Source organism: Jaculus jaculus, chromosome 2, assembly GCF_020740685.1.
Source record: "Jaculus jaculus isolate mJacJac1 chromosome 2, mJacJac1.mat.Y.cur, whole genome shotgun sequence".
Lineage (NCBI taxonomy): Eukaryota > Metazoa > Chordata > Mammalia > Rodentia > Dipodidae > Jaculus > Jaculus jaculus.
This window is the reverse complement of record NC_059103.1, coordinates 175,457,563-175,477,179: the sequence shown is the minus strand read 5'-3', so window position 1 is coordinate 175,477,179 and position 19,617 is coordinate 175,457,563. Positions and strand designations below refer to the sequence as shown.

Below are 19,617 nucleotides of genomic sequence, written 5' to 3'. Positions count from 1 at the left end.
AAAGAACCATTGTTTAAATGAAAAAAAAATCACCAGAAAAGGGCTAGGGATATAGTTCAGTGGTAGAGTGCACAAGGCCCTGGGTTTAATTCCCAATGCCACCAAAAAGAAAAAGAAAATAATGACAACAAAGAAAAATCACCAGAACAAAACGTCAAATTCAGTCATATTGCAGACATGCAAAACAAAGTCATTATAAGTATGATAAATTCAGGGAGAAATTTTTATATATTATAGTTTTATTTTTCTTAAGAGATACGATATATGTTTTAGTTAATAAAGTACACATGGAGCTAGAAGTATAAAATTATAAATCTTAAGATTTATTTATGGTGGCATATTGTATCCTTGTACAGTTGTACATAAATATTTAAAACATTTTTATGTATCATACCAGAACCTTAGTTTATGGTATAAGAGCACCACCTATGGGTTTTTCTATGCATTTGGATTTTTTTCCCTTAAAACCAAATAATGTTATTTCTAGTTTTTCCCTGTAGTCTGTCATTCAGTTAAATGTCAATAGTTTCTCTTCTGTCTCACAACACTCCTATCCAGATTTCTGCTGCATCTTGCTGCTGGTAATGAAGTAGGTACTGAGTTGCTAGTGTAGTTCTAGATTAAATATGAATTAACTCAAAATGTGTTATTCTCTTTAATGTAGATAAATCTTTAATGAAAATGAAAAGTTCTACATATTAGGGGAGAATCCATGTTACGATTAATTTTGTTTGTATGTTTATATCTGTCTTCATGAATTTAAGAATTCCAGAATGTTAGGAAGTGCAGAATACTTTGATAAAAGGTAATGAAAAAGAAGGTCTTAGGATATCTTTTTATGAAATTATTGTGATGATACCTCAGCAAACTGGGAGGGAAACTAGTACTTTATTTTCAATAAAGTTCTTAAGATAGAATTAAGTTTGGATAAATTTAATCTTTCTCTGAGATATCATCGCTTAAAATCTTTTCTTGTAAGGGAATTTTTTTTTTTTAAGCTTTTGGTTTGTGTATCTCAGCCTTGCCTCAAACTTATATGTAGCCCAAAATGACTTTGACTCTTGATCCTCCTGCCTCCACCCTCTGCTGTTGGGATCACAAGCATGTGCCACCATACCTGGCTCAGAAAGTTTACTCTTAATGAGACATAATGACATTGGAAAAGAAACCAATAGCAGCAACCTTGACAAGGCCTGAGATGAAGGTAGAGCTCTTGGTGTGCTGTGGCCGTGGACCTTGAGCTACCAGTATCCATGATCTGAAAGTGGGTCAGCTCCAGACTGCTTTTGCAGTACACTTGAAGTCAAAGTAGACTCCTTTTAGGCACAAACATTTTCTATGCAGTAAAATATATACTGTAAAATCTTGATTATGAGTTTTCTTCAGAGAAAGGGTTCTATAGAAATAAGAATTGATTTTAAGCAATAAAGCTTTCAGAGCTACAAGGTATATTTCCTAGCATTCCTAACCTAAAATATATAAATTTCATGCCTAAAACTAAAATTAAATTTAATTCCTAAATTCAATAGACTATATAGCCTCTGTTACATTTATTACCCTATAATTAAGTTGGGGATTATTAATAGAATAAATGCAGGACCAACTCACAGTGATTTTCAGTCTTTGTATTTAATCACCCACTAGCTTCCTAACAAGAAGTTACCATCTAGTATCTTGTGTTTATTTAAAGTGTACTGAAAGCAACCTGATGACTGTAAGGCTGTAAAACACAGTAATTCAATAAATATTGAACATTAGATAATTCACAATAAATAAAATAAATTTAAAAGGTGAATTTGGAAGAGATAGATGGAAGCATTGATCAATTTCCATGCTTAAACCGAAAAATCCCAATTTTTGAGTGATCTGATTTGAAGAGATCTTTTCCTGCCCATAACATATACCTAATCAAGATAAAGGTCTTTGTCTAAACAAGAAGAAAATAACATAGCACAGTGGAGTAATGGCAGCTTTCTAAGGTTGGTGAGCCACATGTTACTGCATATGGTTTGAAGTGTAAAGCTTGTTTTTTTAAATGAATGCTGTTTTATTTAATACTGTGTTTTAAGGTGTAATAGTAGCTAAGATTGCTTTGGCTGTCTTCCAGCTTGTGGAGAGACTCCAGAACAAATTCGAGCACCGAGTGGAATAATCACAAGTCCAGGCTGGCCTTCCGAATATCCTGCCAAAACCAACTGTAGCTGGCTCATAAGGGCAAACCCAGGGGAAATCATTACTATAAGGTAATTCTGATACCTTTTTAATTACATATTTTATATAAAACTGTGGATTCAAGGGAAGAAGGATGTCTTAGTGGGTAAAGTGCTTGCCATGCCAGTGTGAGTTCACCTCCTTGAAACCCACATAAATAAAGCCAGACACTGTAGCACTAGCATCTATAATCCAGCATGCCATGGGGGAGCAGAGAAGTTGAGACAGGAAGTCATCTGGAAGCTGTAGGGCCAGCTAGCTTGGCAAATGCAGTGGTATACACCAAGAAACCCAACCTCAAAGTGGAAAGCATGGTCCATTAATCAAAGTTGTCGTGTGACCTCCACATGCATGCTGTGGCATGCATGCACCCACACTTACACACATGAGCTAGCATACACACATACCAAATATCTACATAAATATTCAATTTCTAAGTGTTTTTTCATGGGGCAATGTAAAATTTTACAGAAGATCTCTTAAGTTACAGCTCTCAGGCTTTTTTGCATGTGTGTGTACATTCTGTCTGTGTGTGTTCACATACATATGCGTGTTTGTGCTTGTCAACTGTGGTGTCTCCCTCTGTTTCTATCCACCTCACTTACTGAGGCAGGACCCCTTACTGAACACTGTGCTCACAGGTTTGGCTAGTCCAGCTAGCCAGCTTGGCCCCGTGGTCCTCCTTTCTCTGCCTCCCCAGTGCTGGGGTCACAGGTGCACACAATAGTTGGCATTTACCTGGGCGCTGGGGATCCAGACTCAGACCCTCACACTTACCACAGGCGCTTTACCGACTTCAGAGTGTATAATAGCCCACCCAACACATTTTGAGTATTTTCTCATGACTATAATGAGCCATCTGTATATTCTAAATAACTTAACTTCTCTTTGGGGGCAGCATCTCACTGTGTATTCCAGACAGACCTAAAACTTGTGATCCTCTTGCCTCAGCCTCTAGAGTTCTGAGATCACACAGGTACATCACTGTATCTGGTTGTTCTAAACTTTTTTTTTTAAGATGCACATTGGCTGAGTAGCTTCTCAGGGATCAAGAATAATCTTTAGTAGTAAGAAAACTAACAAAACTCACCAATACACCCAAAGATCCAGCCCACAACCTTAACTGCAGAAGTTGAGCCATCTATCTAAAGGAGTTTAAACATAACTAGAGGTATGTATGTACATATAAAACTTTAATAAGGGTGATAAATATATCCTGGAAAAAATTATATAATTGTGAAGCAAAACATTTGTTAAGAATGCAAACTAGTAGCTGGGGAGATGGCTTAGCCAGTAAGAGCACTTGCTGTGTAAGACTAGAAGGCCCTGAGTTTGATCTCCAGTCATAAATGATAGATAAAATGGACATGGCTGAACCCTTGGGCCTAGGGCGGCAGAGACAGGGGCTTCCTGGGGCTCCAGTTTCAGTAGGGCCTATGTCTGAGAGAAGTGAGACGGAACAGTGACAGGGCAGGATACCCCATGTCTTCTTCTGGCTCATGTACATGGACGTAGGCATAGTTCTCCTCATTTGGAACCCCTAAGACATGGAAGTCTTTGTATTTTGCATGGCACCAGGGACTAGGGTCTGGCTATTTTACTTAAAAGAAAAACCCTTCCAGTAATCATTACCTGAACCCCATCACATATAAATGACTTGCTATCTCCTAAATCTGTGGCAGAATTTGCAATACCAAAGATGGCTTACAGAATAGAAACCTGGGTAGGGAAAAAGAGACAGATCTATCTAGCCAAAAACTTTTCATAAAATAAACCAACCCCAAATTCTAGAATTTAGCATGAAAATTTTATGCTAAGAAAAGCACCTAATAAAATCAACCTGGAATTTAAATTTACTCAGACACTATAAGATTTATGGTATTAGGGATTGTTTTCTTAACCTTCTTGTCCTGTGGATAGTTACTAACCCGGTAAAAGTGTGGATTATTTCTCAGAATAATGTTTCGTAATTCATAAGACATGTTAAATACAGCTACCAGATATATTTAAATATTTACAATTTTATAATAGGTTTATTAGCATATGACAAGGCTAGTATCAGTTTTAATAATGATGATAATTTCAAAGTAACTTTTGAATGGTAATAGTGTGCTTGGGTATCTCTAACCAACTGACCTAACCAGCCACACTCATTCTTAGGATACTCTTAAAATTTGAAAGTATCTCTCATTTATAATAGTGAATGATAGTTACTTTAATACTATCATGATTTTCTTTTTGTTAGTGAAATAAATGCTAATAAATTTAAGTAAGAAGTTAGTGAAAGTAAAGTTACAAATTATTTCTACCCATTTTGAAAATTGGGAAGTAGAACTGAATGTTCTTGTCTGGCCTTTGTTAGAAAATGATAGTGAGCTTTACCATTTGAATTAAAATAACTGATGAGAACTACTAAAAATATGAATATCATTTTTAGTCTAGTGGAAGAAAAGGAGCATTTAAATATTGATATGAAATATATAAAAGAAAATAATGTGTCTTCAAAAACTGTTAAATAAATATGCAAATATTGGTTGGTTGATTTGTATGATCCTACCATAAGCTTATAAAAATACCGAATAGAAAATCTAAAAATGAGAGATTAAAAAGATAAGCTGTAGAAAATTCCATTGCCAGCAGTGGGATACCTTCTGATGAGCTGTTGATCAGGAAAGCTTCAGAGGCTCCCTAAAACAAAATGCACTGTTACCATTGCTCTTTCTTCACTATTATTTGTCCTATAGTTCCATTATATCTGACCTTATCTGTCTTATAGTAGCATTCTCATTAGACTTTCCAACACTAATCTTTTTTTATTGACACTTTCATACATTACATAATGTATTTTGGTCTTGATTACTCTTTCTTATTCTTTCCCACTAAAACCCTTCTTCTTTCCAATTAATCTCCATCCTCCATTCATATGTTTTTTTGGCAAGCTGAGTGAAATTAAATACAATACTAACATAGAAGCAACAATGCATTTTTTATGGTACATGAATGTTGTTGTTTGCTAGTGATATGCTCATCTATCTAGAACACACAGGAGATCAGTGAGCGCATGGTGGGTTGTCCTCAGTTACATTGCATTATTGAGTTAGTTTTTATCAAATTTTTTTAAATAGTCTTTTCTGACTTTTTGGTTATAGTTTTCAGGATTTTGATATTCAAGGGTCCAGAAGATGCAATTTGGACTGGTTGACAATAGAAACGTACAAGAACATTGAAAGTTACAGAGTCTGTGGTTCCACAATTCCTCCTCCATATATTTCTTCACAAGACCACATTTGGATTCGGTTCCATTCAGATGACAGCATCTCCAGAAAGGGATTCCGACTGTCATATTTTTCAGGTGTGTTTTTTAGAAACAGAAGATCCTAGGGCTGGTGTGATGGTGCACACCTTTAATCCCACCACTCAGAAGGCAGAGGTAGGAGGATCCATGTGAGTTCAAGGCTACCCTGAGACTATATAGTGAATTCCAGGTTAGCCTGGGCAAGAGCAAGAACCTACCTGGGGGGCGGGGGTGTGGGGAGAAAGAAAGAAAATCCTGAACCAAATCGTGTAGTATTACCTGCTCAGTCATTCTGGAGCTAACCTTCGGAACAAGCTCCATCTAATTATGAATAGCTCCTCGGCTGAGACTGAAAAATAGCAGCTAAATTTAGGTGACTTAGAACTGGGCCTCAGCAGATGTTCTGTATATTCTTAATGAAATTACTAATAAGCTAAAGGTCAGTTTTCTTTTTAAAGATCTTAAATACATTTATTTTGACCATGACTTTCTCAGAATTTCAAGTTTCTGCCCATATTTTGGCAGCTACTTAAGAGGATATGTTTGGTGGGAGAATTGCCATTGGTTTTACACCTTCAAGGGAAAGACCACCAGTTACTCCTTCCTAGTTTGTAGTCTCAGCAATTCTTTTTCACTTTTCCTATTCCACATTTCAAGAGTGACCTATTCATACAAATGTGAAAAATTTAGATTATAGTTATATATATTTTCTTAGCACAGTCTTTGTAGTATTTGTTTACCTTCTGAACCATTGTTAATGAATTTGGGAGCTGTAGGAATCTGATATTGTTTGGTTGTTTTCCCTATGCCATTATTATTGAATATTTATGATTGTGTATGAAAATAATTCACTTTTGCCAGACATGGTAGCACTTGCCTTTAATCCCAAAACTCAAGAGGTAGGAGAATCACTGTGAGTTTAAGGCTCACTTGGGACCACAAAATAGGTTTCAGGTCAGCCTGGGCTAGAGTAAGACCCAACCTCAAAAAAACAAAAAGAAAATAATTAGCTTTCAGTAGGCACTTCATTTTTTTCTCCTTTTATGTTTGGATTAAATTTATGAAATATTTTATAAAAAATATAAATTACAAAATGGAAATATTTTGTTATGACTATATGGAAGAGTTTAAAGTTAATATGATTATCATAGTAAAGGTGAGTTTAAATAATGAAATATGTTCTAATGTATATAGTGAAATGTATTGTGAGTCTATACATAGCTAAGAATAGTAGAACAGAAGATTATGATAAAATATTTGAGGTGATTGTTTTAAATGTTTTGGGGGGCTAGAGAGAGATGGCTTGGCAGTTAAGACTTGCATGCGAAGCCTAAGGACTAGGCCAATTCCCCAGAACCCACATAATCCAGATGTGCCAGATGTTCCAGATGCACATGGTGGCATATGTGTCTGGAGTTTGTTTGCAATGGTGAAGGCCCTGGTATGCCCATTCTTCCTCTTTCTCCCTCTCTTAATAAATACATGACAACTTTTAAAAAATGGGCTGGAGAGATGGCTTAGTGGTTAAGGTGCTTGTCTGCAAAGTCACATGACCCAGGTTCATTTCCCCAGTACCCACATAAAGCCAGATACACAAGATGGTGCATGTATCTGAAATTTATTTTCAGTGGCTAGAGGCCCTCACTTGCCCATTCTGTCTCTCTCTCTCTGCCTCTTTATATTTTTCCCTCTGTCTCAAATAATTTTTTAATTTAAATGTTTTTTCTTGAAAATGCCCATGTCTAATTATGTTTATAAAATATCACTTAAAATTCATTATACAATTTATCTTATTGGCACATGTATCATTATTTTACTAAATTTTCTGTATTAAATTGGCTTTCTGAAGAAACAAAACTGATCCCCTCTCTCTGAACAAAATACAAATACTTTGTGGAAAAAAAAATTTTGATGAATGGAATTGTTAAGCATTCGTTGCCAATACAGGTTTCTCCTTAGAATTTAACAGTTTGAATGAAATATAAAAAAACTGTTATCACTTGGGTTATTATCATACCACATACTTATTCTAGGTCTTTAGATGTTTTTGTTTGTTTGTTTGTTTGTTTTGTTTTTTTCTTTTCATCTCTCTCCATCTTTCTCTGTCTACAATCTCCCAGGGAAATCCGAGGAGCCAAACTGTGCTTGTGATCAGTTTCGCTGTGGGAACGGAAAGTGTATACCAGAGGCCTGGAAGTGTAATAACATGGATGAGTGTGGAGATGGTTCCGATGAAGAGATCTGTGCCAAAGAAGCTAATCCTCCCACAGCTGCTTCTTTTCAACCCTGCGCCTACAACCAGTTCCAGTGTCTGTCTCGTTTCACCAAGGTTTACACTTGTCTCCCAGAGTCATTGAAATGTGATGGGAACATTGACTGCCTTGACCTAGGAGATGAGATAGACTGTGATGTGCCGACTTGTGGGCAATGGTTAAAATATTTTTATGGTACTTTTAATTCTCCTAATTATCCAGACTTCTATCCTCCTGGGAGCAATTGCACCTGGCTGATAGACACTGGTGATCACCGTAAAGTTATTTTACGTTTCACTGACTTTAAACTTGATGGCACTGGCTATGGTGATTATGTCAAAGTTTATGATGGATTAGAGGAGAACCCTCACAAGCTTTTGCGTGTATTGACTGCTTTCGATTCCCATGCCCCTCTTACAGTGGTTTCTTCTTCTGGGCAGATAAGAGTACATTTTTGTGCTGATAAAGTGAATGCTGCAAGAGGGTTTAATGCCACCTACCAAGTAGATGGCTTCTGTTTGCCGTGGGAAATACCTTGTGGAGGTAACTGGGGGTGCTACACTGAGCAGCAGCGATGTGATGGGTATTGGCATTGCCCAAATGGAAGGGATGAAATCAACTGTACTATGTGCCAAAAGGAAGAATTTCCATGTTCCCGAAATGGTGTCTGTTACCCTCGCTCTGACCGTTGCAACTACCAAAATCATTGTCCAAATGGCTCAGATGAAAAAAACTGCTTCTTTTGCCAGCCAGGAAATTTTCATTGTAAAAATAACCGCTGTGTGTTTGAAAGCTGGGTGTGTGATTCTCAGGATGACTGTGGTGATGGCAGCGATGAAGAGAATTGCCCAGTTATTGTGCCTACCAGAGTCATAACTGCAGCCGTCATCGGAAGCCTTATCTGTGGCCTGTTACTAGTCATTGCATTAGGATGCACTTGTAAGCTGTATTCTTTGAGAATGTTTGAACGAAGGTCAGTATCAAGACAGAACTGTGGTTTTATGTTCTCTGCTATAAAAACACAGCCCAAATGTTTGCTATAAGTCGTCAAATGTGACTTAGAAATATGGAAATATTGTCATATAGATGGATGGATGGATATATATATATATATATATATATATATATATATGTACACACACATATATATACACACATACATATAAATGATATTAGTGTTAAATGTCTAATACCCAAGGATTAATCATATTATAAACTGTAAATACTCAGATTGATGAGGTAAGAAAATCTATATTCACCCGCTGTTGTTTTCAGATGAACTTGTTTTATAGGAATTTTGCAATCTCTTACTCTTGGTTATTTTTTATCTGTGTTTTTATAAATATTAAGAAGTCCGCATATTTAAGAGCCTCCAACATTTCATATCACTTTGCAAGTGAAGAGAAATATGAATAAGTCATAGTCTCACAAGCAGGTTTACATGTAGGAAGAATGGTGTATGGGGTAACGTTGTAAAACTCTATGCTATAAGGAGCTCTAGAGCCAACTGGTATGAAAGTCAGCTACCTGATAATAGAACATGTGAAAGCTCTTACTTGGCAAGAACTATTTGAAGTATGTGGATAGAATTACAAAAAAGTGGCTGGGCTTAAATTTTTTTTAAGCCTGGGATGCCCAGCATTGCCCCAGAGTCAAGTGCATAATTCATGTGATCCAGAGCCTGAGAATCACCTGAAGGACCAATAGGACACGGAAGTGGGACCCAAGCCTGTGCAGTTGGTGGACTTCTCAGTTGAATGAGCCATAGCTAATCAGTGGAAGGATGACCTAGAGGGAGAGTAGCTTTCAATATGGTGCAGGATTAACTGGATCTGGAAGAAGTTAATGGCAGAGAGGTCTCCTGCCAGGGCCACTGTGGAGACAGTAACCTTCAGTCCCAGCAAAGTCACAATTTAAAGACTGACAAAGACCAGACCAGACAGCTAAGATCACAGATGAAATACAGATGCCCAGTATCATCATAGCCATTGCTGCATCTTTTATTCGGGCAAATGTAGATAGCCAGAAAACTTTTTTTTTTTAATTTTTTATTTATGTATTTGAGAGCGACAGACACAGAGAGAAAGACAGATAGAGGAAGAGAGAGAGAATGGGCGCGCCAGGGCTTCCAGCCTCTGCAAACGAACTCCAGATGCGTGCGCCCCCTTGTGCATCTGGCTAACGTGGGACCTGGGGAACCGAGCCTCGAACCGGGGTCCTTAGGCTTCACAGGCAAGCGCTTAACCGCTAAGCCATCTCTCCAGCCCGCCAGAAAACTTTTTACTACATCACAACAAAAGGACCTAGTGATGAGGAAGAGATCATCAGCTACTCCAGAGAGTATACTGTGAATTTAAGTCACTCTAATCTGAAAGTAAATGTGTTGCACTTAGTGAAGTATTTGATGAGACCTTTGACCTAGTGTCACCTGAGGTCTAGAGGCCTCCCCTCTGATTTCTGCTAGATGTTAAAATCTTGTGTTTTTATCACTTACCTTTTATAGAGATTTCCAGTTAGCGTAAAGCCCTATGTAGACCAGCTGCCACTTCACCCCTGTTTTCCCAGAGTTGGGGCTACACATGGAGTGAAGGCTGGTTGAATATAATAATATTCCAATTACTGGCTGGTAGTAGAATATTGCTGCTTACTTGCCCTTTTTTTAAGCCTTTTTTATCTCTCCCCCTCCCCCACCACCTACTCAAAGGTCATTTGAGACCCAGTTGTCTAGAGTGGAAGCAGAACTGCTGCGAAGAGAAGCTCCTCCCTCTTATGGACAGTTGATTGCTCAGGGTTTAATTCCACCAGTGGAAGATTTTCCTGTTTGCTCACCTAACCAGGTATACTGATTCTAACTTTTGATTACTGTCTCTGGAAATGGATATATAGTAAAGCAAGGACGCTTCGCCGTCAGAATTTGCAAGGATTACATATAAGGAGAATTTGAAATTATGATTAGTTGTTATATGTTAACAAATACTATAAAATTCTAACTTAACTTTTTTTTTTTCTTTCCAAGGTAGGATTTTTGCTCTAGCCCAGGCTGACCTGGAATTCACTATGTAGTCCCAGGGTAGCCTCGAACTCACGGTGATCTTCCTACCTCTGCCTCCCATGTGCTGGGACAAAAGGTGTGTGCCACCATGCCCAGCTCTAACTTTTAACTTTTTTTTTTTTTGAGGTAAGGTCTCACTCTAGGTCAGGCTGACCTGGAATTCACTATGTAGTCATACAGTCTCAGGGTAGCCTGGAACTCTCAGCAATCCTCCTACCTCTGCCTCCTGAGTGCTGGGATTAAAAGAATGTTCTGCCATGCCTGGCAAATCCTAACATTTTTTAACATTCTAGTTTAGCATTCTTAAGCATTGTACAGTTTAGGATAACAAAACACACTAAAATTCAAAAACCAGCAGCTTATTTTCTACTGATCTAACTACTTAGAGATTTAAAAAGGAACACTAAAATTAATGGACTACTAATGTCATTGTACAGTGAAGTTTACACACTTTACTTAAGAAGAAACTTGGGTTTTACAGTGTTTAAGAATTCAGTCTGCTTTGGATAGTGCCTATTATTTATGAATATTTCTGAATTCTTTAAAATTTTCAGTAAGTTTTTTTAAAAAAAAAAAAAACTTCTTTTTCAAGGTATTAAAATGTACTGCCAGGTGTGGTGGTGTCCCCTTTAATTTCAGCACTTGGGATTCCTAGGCAGGAAGATGGCTGAGGCCAGCCTGGGCTAGAGTGAAACCTTAGCTTGAAAAAACAACAACAAACAGTGTACCAAGGTTCCTTTTAGACATAAGAGTTTATATATATTTAGGTTGTAGATTTATCCACTAACAATTACAAAAATTACCCTCAGCAATAAAATTAGAAAAATTGGTAAATACGATTTTCTCAGTGACTTAATTATGTCCAAAATGGAAGACAATTTCATTTTTGTGAGATTTCTTTTTATAACCTGTCACCTCATTGGAGTCTTTAGCAAAACTTTGGTAAGACACTAGTTTTCAAACATTTCTCTAGATGTAAATTGTAATTCAGAATTTATGCTGCTTGAATTTTTGGGTGCAAAATACAAAAATAAATGTGATTCCTTAGCATGTTGTTGGCTGTGCTATGGGGAAGGTTTCTTTGTAGGTAGTTCAGACCATGCCAGTTCCAGCTACCTATGCCACCACATGGCACCCCATCACAAACCCTTTGAAACTAGTGAGAAGACAGACCACAAGACTGCTCTCTCTTCATACCAATTGCAAATTTAAAGTATGACCCAGCCCTCCTTTATAATTCACTAGAAGGACTGAAGAAACACACTGGAAACTATGTGCTTGTGGGAAGGCTACAGATTAAATCAGCCAAAGGAAGGAGTGCATAAGACAGAGCTAGGAAGAGCATGGGTAGCTCTGGAAAGTACTAACTTTCCAAGAGACAAGATAGCATTGTTCTCTGGCACTTACATGGCAGTGTGCAAGGAGTAACTTTCCAGGATGCTAACCTGAGCGCCTCTGTTGAGTTGTTATTGGGGTCCATCACAGCATCATAATTAATTTCATGTGGCTTCTCTAAGTCTGTAGCCCCTCCTGAGACTAACACCCCTCCTCCAAAGCCCCATCCCTGTATCATATTCTTGGGGTTATTCAGAGCCCCCTCCTTAGTTGTGCTGCTGTCCAGCTGGCCCCAAGCTTCCAGGCAAACACTCTTCTCTACTTCCTTCTGTCTAGTATGACATCCAAAGGGCTTAGAAATCAAAGGCTTTGAGTAAGATTGAGTTCTTTTTTTCCACATTGCTCCATTCTTTAGGGTTATAATTTATCCTTGTAAGAATTATATTTCTGCTAGGCATGGCAGTATATGCCTTTAATCTCAACATTCAGAAGGATCACCTTGGGGTACAGAATGAAATCCAGGACTAGAGTGAGATCTACCTTGAAACAAAATAGAAAATAATAGGGCTGGAGAGATAGCTTAGCACTTAAGGTGCTTGCCTACAAAGTCTAAGGACCCAGGTTCAATTCTCCAGGTCCCACGTTAGCCAGATGCACATTGTGGCACATGCCTCTGGAGTTTGTTTCTACTGGCTACAGGCCCTGGTGTGCTCATTCTTGCTCTCTCTCACTCTCTCCCTCTTTATCTAATAAATAAAACAATAAAAATAATAATTTTATTTCATTAGCACTGTAAGTAGAATATGTTCTTGAATATAGGGTATTGGATTTTATTTACTTAATGAACAAAAAAATAATAATAAATTAATTTTCAATAACACTATAAGTAAAATATGTTCTTAAACAAGTTACTGGATTTTATTTGCTTAAACTCTCTAAGTCTAAATTTCTGGTAACAAAATATCAAGTTTCCACAGAGATCTTTAAAAAGAAAAAATAAGCCCATAACTTAACGTCTTAAAAGTACTCAGTAAGGAATGTTTGCTGCTTCACAAAATAAAAGTATAGAAAAATTATTCCTCAAATATCTATGAGATTCATCTTATAGAATGCAATGTTAGATCAGCAGTCTTTAATTAAACAGACTTTTAAAGCATCTCCAACTTGTGGCAGTATTAAAGTGTGCTGAAGACTTTGCTGACCAGTGAATGGGAACTGCCGAACACAGGATATCTGAAGAGCACTTGGTTCTCTACTGGATAGCATAATCTTGTGTTCACACAAAGTCATACAACTTGAATACTAAACATTGAGCATTAGGTCTGTAGAGTTTACTCTAGATGTGAACTACTATTTTAATTTATAATTAAGTTGGTAACAAAAAGTCTTACTCATTTGTACTTCAGGTTCATGTGTGCTGGCACCCAGACTCCTTATTGGCAGTCTGGTTGATGAAAGCGAGACTATGAAATACTCTGACAGTAGCTTTCAGCATTCAGTGAATTGTGTTTTTGGCACTAAAGGCTTATGTGGAAATGACAGCATAAGTATAATACCAGTCACAGACAGATGGGGAACTCCCATAGCTTGTTCATTCACTTCCTTTTCCTCTGTGACAGGAAAAGCAAGAGACAGGCTTTGGCAAAGGGAAAGAGATTCTGCTATACATTGTTGGCTGTGTGGGAAACACCAGGTTTTAAATGCTAGTGGCCAGGCTGATTAAAGCGGCCTGTTCCATGTTTTAATACTCTTCTAGCCACTAGGTGGAGCTTAAAGACTATGACTATGTAAGTGCTATACTTTTTAAAAAATAATTCATGTAGAAAAAGGAATCAATACTGCTTTCAGTTGAGCAAGATGCTTTAAGTGCATAATTAAAGATTGTCAATGTTTTCCAAAAAATAATGAGTTCTTAATGTTTACCTGTAAAAAATTTAATCCTTAAGTAATGAGAAGGAATCTAAATTCCTACATACTTTTGTGTTGTTTTCTGTGCTATGTAATAAACTTTCTTAGTGACAGTGTAACTAAATCCTCAAAATTCATTCAACAAATCCTTGAGACTTAACTCTGTGAAGTATAATTGGCACATTTATAGGACAGTTTCAGCCTTGTAAATTAAATTTAACTGCTTATATTCAAAAAGAAAACACTATAAGGGCCATAAACATAAGTGACAATGGGCTTAGTGAACTACAATAGAGATTTGTCAGTCTTCCTAGTTGTAAAAGTATTGGTTTTATTGTCTATCTTTGGTATACTTTTAGGATTATGATTGACATTACCTATCACTGTAAAGTTGAGCATATACTTGAGACAGTGAGAAATGATTCAGGTTATCCTTATTGTCAACTATTTCAAGATCTTCTCTTGCTTTCTAGGCTTCTGTTTTGGAAAATCTGAGGCTAGCTGTTCGATCTCAGTTGGGATTTACTTCCATCAGGCTCCCTATGGCAGGCAGATCCAGCAACATCTGGAATCGTATTTTTAATTTTGCACGATCACGTCATTCGGGATCCCTGGCCCTGGTCTCGGCCGACGGGGACGAGGGTGTCCCGGGTCAGAGCAGCAGCAGGGAAGCCGAGAGAAGTCATGGTCACCGAAGCTTGTTCCCGGTCGAGTCGGACGACACAGACACGGAGCACGAGAGGAGAGAGGCAGGGGGAGCATCCGGTGGTGTTGCCGCTCCCCTGCCCCAGAAAGTCCCTCCTTCCACTGCGGTGGAAGCCCCGGTGGGAGCAGGGGGGAGCTCGGCGACGCCGGGCAGCCGAGGAGGTCCCGCGGAGCCCGGGAGGGATGTGACAGGTGTGGAGCCCCCAAGCGCCAGCCCGGCGCGCCACCAGCTCACCAGCGCGCTAAGTCGCGTGACGCAGGGCCTGCGCTGGGTGCGCTTTACACTAAGTCGGTCCAGTCCCGCCAGCCAGAACCAGAGCCCTTTGAGACAGCTTGATAATGGGGTCAGTGGACGAGAAGAGGATGACGATGTTGAAATGCTAATTCCAGTTTCAGACGGAGCCTCAGACAGCGATGCCAACGACTGCTCCAGACCTCTTCTTGATCTTGCCCCAGATCAAGGACAAGCGCCCAGACAGCCTCAGAGCGCAACAAGCCCTGGAGGCCGACCCAGTCCTCGAGATGGCCCCTGTGAGCGCTGCGGCATCGTCCACACGGCCCAGATACCCGACCCTTGCCTAGAAGTGACCCTGAAGAATGAGACGAGTGATGATGAGGCTTTGTTACTTTGTTAGGTACTGTCACCCGCCACACGAGGGAGATTGTATACAAGTTGGAGCAATACCCATTCATTGTTTTGTAACTTTACAATTAAACTATTAGTTTTAGTTTCAAAAGAAAAGATGCAGGGTGATTTCTTATTATTATATGTTAGCCTGCATGGATAAATAAAACAATTTGTAACTCTATGAACTTAGAGTTTACTATGTTAGCAGCTAAAACTGCATTATGTATTCATATTGTTCAGTAATGTTCTTCCATTTGTTTTTATGTTTTTCTTTTTTATCCTGGTACTGTAGTTCATAGTAGAGAGATATGGCTGCTTAAATTCATTTGACTGTCATTTTATCTATCCTATGTTAAAAGGTTTGTTTGTACAAAATAATATCTTCTTTTAATTGAATCTTTCATGCCTTTGCCAACATGTAACTTATTACACTAGATGTTAACGTTGTTAATGTACAAAAAAAGAGAACAAACTCTTATACTCACCTCCTTATTTTGCATAACATTATTACTGGATCTCATCATATTATGAACTTGTCAAAGGAAAAAAAATCTTCCTTAAATTTCCTCTTATGTTAACATACAATGTTGTAAAATTTAGGTAGCGTTAGATAATTAATGTCAAAAAGGAAACTTTTATAGATTTTCTAATGCTGACTTTAATACTCTAATATGGTACAAACCAAATGGTAAAAATCCCAAGTCATTTCTGTTTTCATCTCTATTTAGGGACAGAATTAAGTGGATGAAGATACTCTACTATGCATTAAATCTTGAACTTTATAAAATATGTACAAAAATTGTACATGATAAGCTCCACCTGGTAATGTCTTTCCCTAATGCAGGGTTTCGCTTGTATTGGGCCCTAGGGATTTGCACTAAAATCACATCAAGGTCTCAGATGAGTTGAGTGCACAGGCACTATCACTTTAAATGCTATTATTTGCTACCACAGTGACTATATATTTCCATAGCTTTTTGGGGGTGGGGGACCATTTTTATTACAACTTGAAATTGCTTTGCTAATTTCATATTTATTTGTTTATTTGTATTTAAAAACTGCATTATTGTAAGAGTGATCTTTTTCAGTATATTTTATTCATGGGGGGAGATCATTGCTATACTCTTGAAAAAAAAGCAAATTAAGAATCCATTCAGATTGCCCTCCTTTTTAAGTAGAGTGAATTACAAAACCCAATTTATTTTTTTTACTGTCAACTCCTGTTTATTTATTCTTTAGCTGTCTGTTTTAGTAGCTTAATGATTGAGTATGGAAAATGTATTTGTGTGTGATTATTGCTATTTATTAAATTTTAAATACTTTGCTGAATGTCATTTAAAGCATGTTTGAGGTCTTGTGTATTTGTCCTGTTATGCTGTCAGGAAGCACTGACTAAAATGTTTTAATATGTATCAAAATTAAAATAATTTTTTATTGTCTTGAGGTACTTTTTAAATCAAAGTTGTTCTTTTGTTGTTGAATTTGGGTGCATATACAAATTCAGACCATAAAATACCTAATATATCTGGAAAGAAAGTAGTTACCCTGACTGCTTCTAAAGTAGCAGCTTGCACCAGTACTCAAGGATAAAATTCCCTAAGGGGCTGAATATTATTTTGCCTTTAAGAAAACTTATTCCTAATTAATATCTCTTGTAAGATGTAGTAACACAGGCTCGTCTGTTGACAGAATTCAGGTTAGCAAACTCATCTTCTTTTAGGTCTTAATGTATTATTATCAGCTGCAGAGTTTGGGGATTGGATTTCTGGCTTTTGGAGGGATTTCTGATGTTCACAGGGATTGTTTTGTTTTATGGTCCTGGAGATCAAACCTAGGTCATTATGTATGCTACTGGCATAAGTTTTATATTATTTTTTCAATTGGTTGTGTAGCTTTCTCGTTCAAATAGTGAATAGCAAACTCCTACCTTGACACCCATCTTTGAGTTCCATTTGAAAGAGATACATACCAGGACCAGACTCCTGTATTTCCTTCCAGAAACCATAGACTATCTATACAATGCATTACAGAGCCAATAGATCTATACTGATAATCGTTCATCACGATGCCAATTGTGCTGTGCTTACACTCTAATTCTCTTCTCCAGCTGATTGTTTTTTATACCAATACTACATTGTTTCAATAATTGTAATTTAAAAATAGATTTCACATATTCATATTTTTACATTTTAACTTTAGAATCAACCTACTGAGTTCCACAAAACATTTTTTCCTCTTTTTTTCTTGAGTTTTAATTTGGTAGGTTAACTTAGAAAAATTCAGCATTATTATCATGTTACAGCTTTAGATCTAAATCATGGCATCCTGTCTAAAAAAATAGCACATCTTTGTGTTACTTCTTGCAACTGTGCTTTGGAATTTACAGAGAGCTCACATATTTTTAAGAATTCTTAGAAATTTCTTTATATTTTGTTTACATTATTAGTGAAGTTATTTCTGTTTATGTATTAGCCTAATGGGGTGTGTGTGTGTGTGTGTGTGTATGTATATATACATATATATATATATAATATGTATATATATATAATATGTATGTATGCATGCATATGTGTACATATATGTGTGTGTGTGATTTGTTATAGAAGTTTTCTACCCAGCCACCATCATTTTTTCATAGTTTACAGTAGTGATATTTCAGTTAATTTTTTTGTGTTTTCAAAGCTACAGAATTGTGCCATCTACCAACATTGATAAGCAACCTCTGTTCCAGTTCGTATACCTCTGTGTCTTTATTGAATTGTCTAGCACTTGTAAAAACTGAATGGAGATATAGTTAGACTTCATTGATCCCTACATTAAAGTTTTCAAGAATGCATGCTGAACTTTATCACATGCCTTCTCAACATCTATAGGGATGCTCATTTGATTCTAATCTGAATTTTAATAATATGTTCTGTAATTTAAAATGGTCATCCTTGCATTCCTGAAATAAACTATTTCACCATGTGTATTTTTTCAATACATTGATAGATTGTGTTTCCTATTTTATTTAGGATTTTTGTATTTATCAGCAAGATTAGTGATGTATGAGTGTGCGTATGTTATCTTTCAGTAAATTGGTGTTTAATGCTGTGGATATGGAAACTTTTCCTAGACTCTGAAACAGTTTGGGACTAAAATTTTATGTTCCTTAAAATTTCAGTAAAATTATCTGGGTCTGGTGGGTATTTGGCATATAGCTCTTTGACAATTTTCTCATTTTCTATAACTGCTTGGGTAGTATTTATTCCATTTCATTCAGGATTTTGAATTTATTTGCCTAGAATTGATCAGCATTATCTCTTGCCCTCTTTATATACCATTCTTGAAAACTTAAGTTATTCACAGTGGTAGTACACACATATAGTCCAGTCTCCCAGGGAGGCTTACGTGGTAGGGTCCCTTGAGCTCATGAGTTCAAGACCAGCCTAAACAACATAGTGAAACTCTGCATTAAAACAAAAGAGCAGCTAGACTATTTCTTTGTGTGTGTGCATGTTTTAGCTTCCACAAAGTACCTTCTCAGTCTCTATTCTGTCATATGTTTTGATGGTACCTGTTTTACTCTGGCCAGTTTAAAACCTGCCAGGATAAGATAGTAGGAAACAACCTTTTCTCGTAAAACCTGAACTCATGTTCAGGAACAGAATACAAATTATAAATTGAAAATGGATGTTGGCATAGTCTCAAAGTTGGCTGTGAGTGTGTTCTAGGTAGTAGGGAAAGTAAAATTCATAGAACTTCAGAGCTGGAAGAAGTTTAAACACTGAGAAGTAACAGACAAGTAGTAAGGAATATTCTTGACTGCTACTAAACTGAAACACGTGTGTATACACACATGAGAACAGAAGCCACGTCTGCATGCATGCTTTATTGTTTGATGGCACAGGCTTTTTTTGTAAAACTTATTTTGATATTTTATGGCACCTCCTAAGTTTGAATATGTAGCCTATGTTCGCATCCAAGCCCATTTCTGAGAGCCTTTTGCCATTTTTTGCTAGTGTGATAGAACTTTAAAAACTAACCTGGGCTGGAGAGATGGCTTAATAGTTAAGGCACTTGCCTGCAAAGCCTAAGGACCCATATTTGACTCTACAGATCCCACATTAGCCAGACGTAAAAAAAGCTAGGTAAGTGCAAGGTGGTGCAAATGTCGAGTTCAACTTCAGTGGCTGAGGCCCTAGTGTGCCAATTCTCTCATTCATTCTCATTCTCTTTCTCTCTCTCTCTA

General features: G+C 37.3%; 1 protein-coding gene across 2 annotated transcripts in view; it reads left to right on the top strand.

Annotated features, from left to right (window-relative positions):
- Lrp12 (LDL receptor related protein 12) overlaps window positions 1-16,829 on the top strand; it is an 89,389-nt gene extending 72,560 nt beyond the window's left edge. For both annotated transcript variants that reach the window (XM_004663008.3, XM_004663007.3), the window contains 5 exons: window positions 2,108-2,243; window positions 5,361-5,563; window positions 7,627-8,731; window positions 10,463-10,595; window positions 14,527-16,829. In XM_004663008.3, coding sequence (XP_004663065.1) covers window positions 2,108-2,243; window positions 5,361-5,563; window positions 7,627-8,731; window positions 10,463-10,595; window positions 14,527-15,393 — 2,444 coding nt within the window. In that variant the 3' untranslated portion in view covers window positions 15,394-16,829. The remainder of the gene's footprint in view (window positions 1-2,107; window positions 2,244-5,360; window positions 5,564-7,626; window positions 8,732-10,462; window positions 10,596-14,526) is intronic.
- The last annotated feature ends 2,788 nt before the right edge of the window (window positions 16,830-19,617 follow it).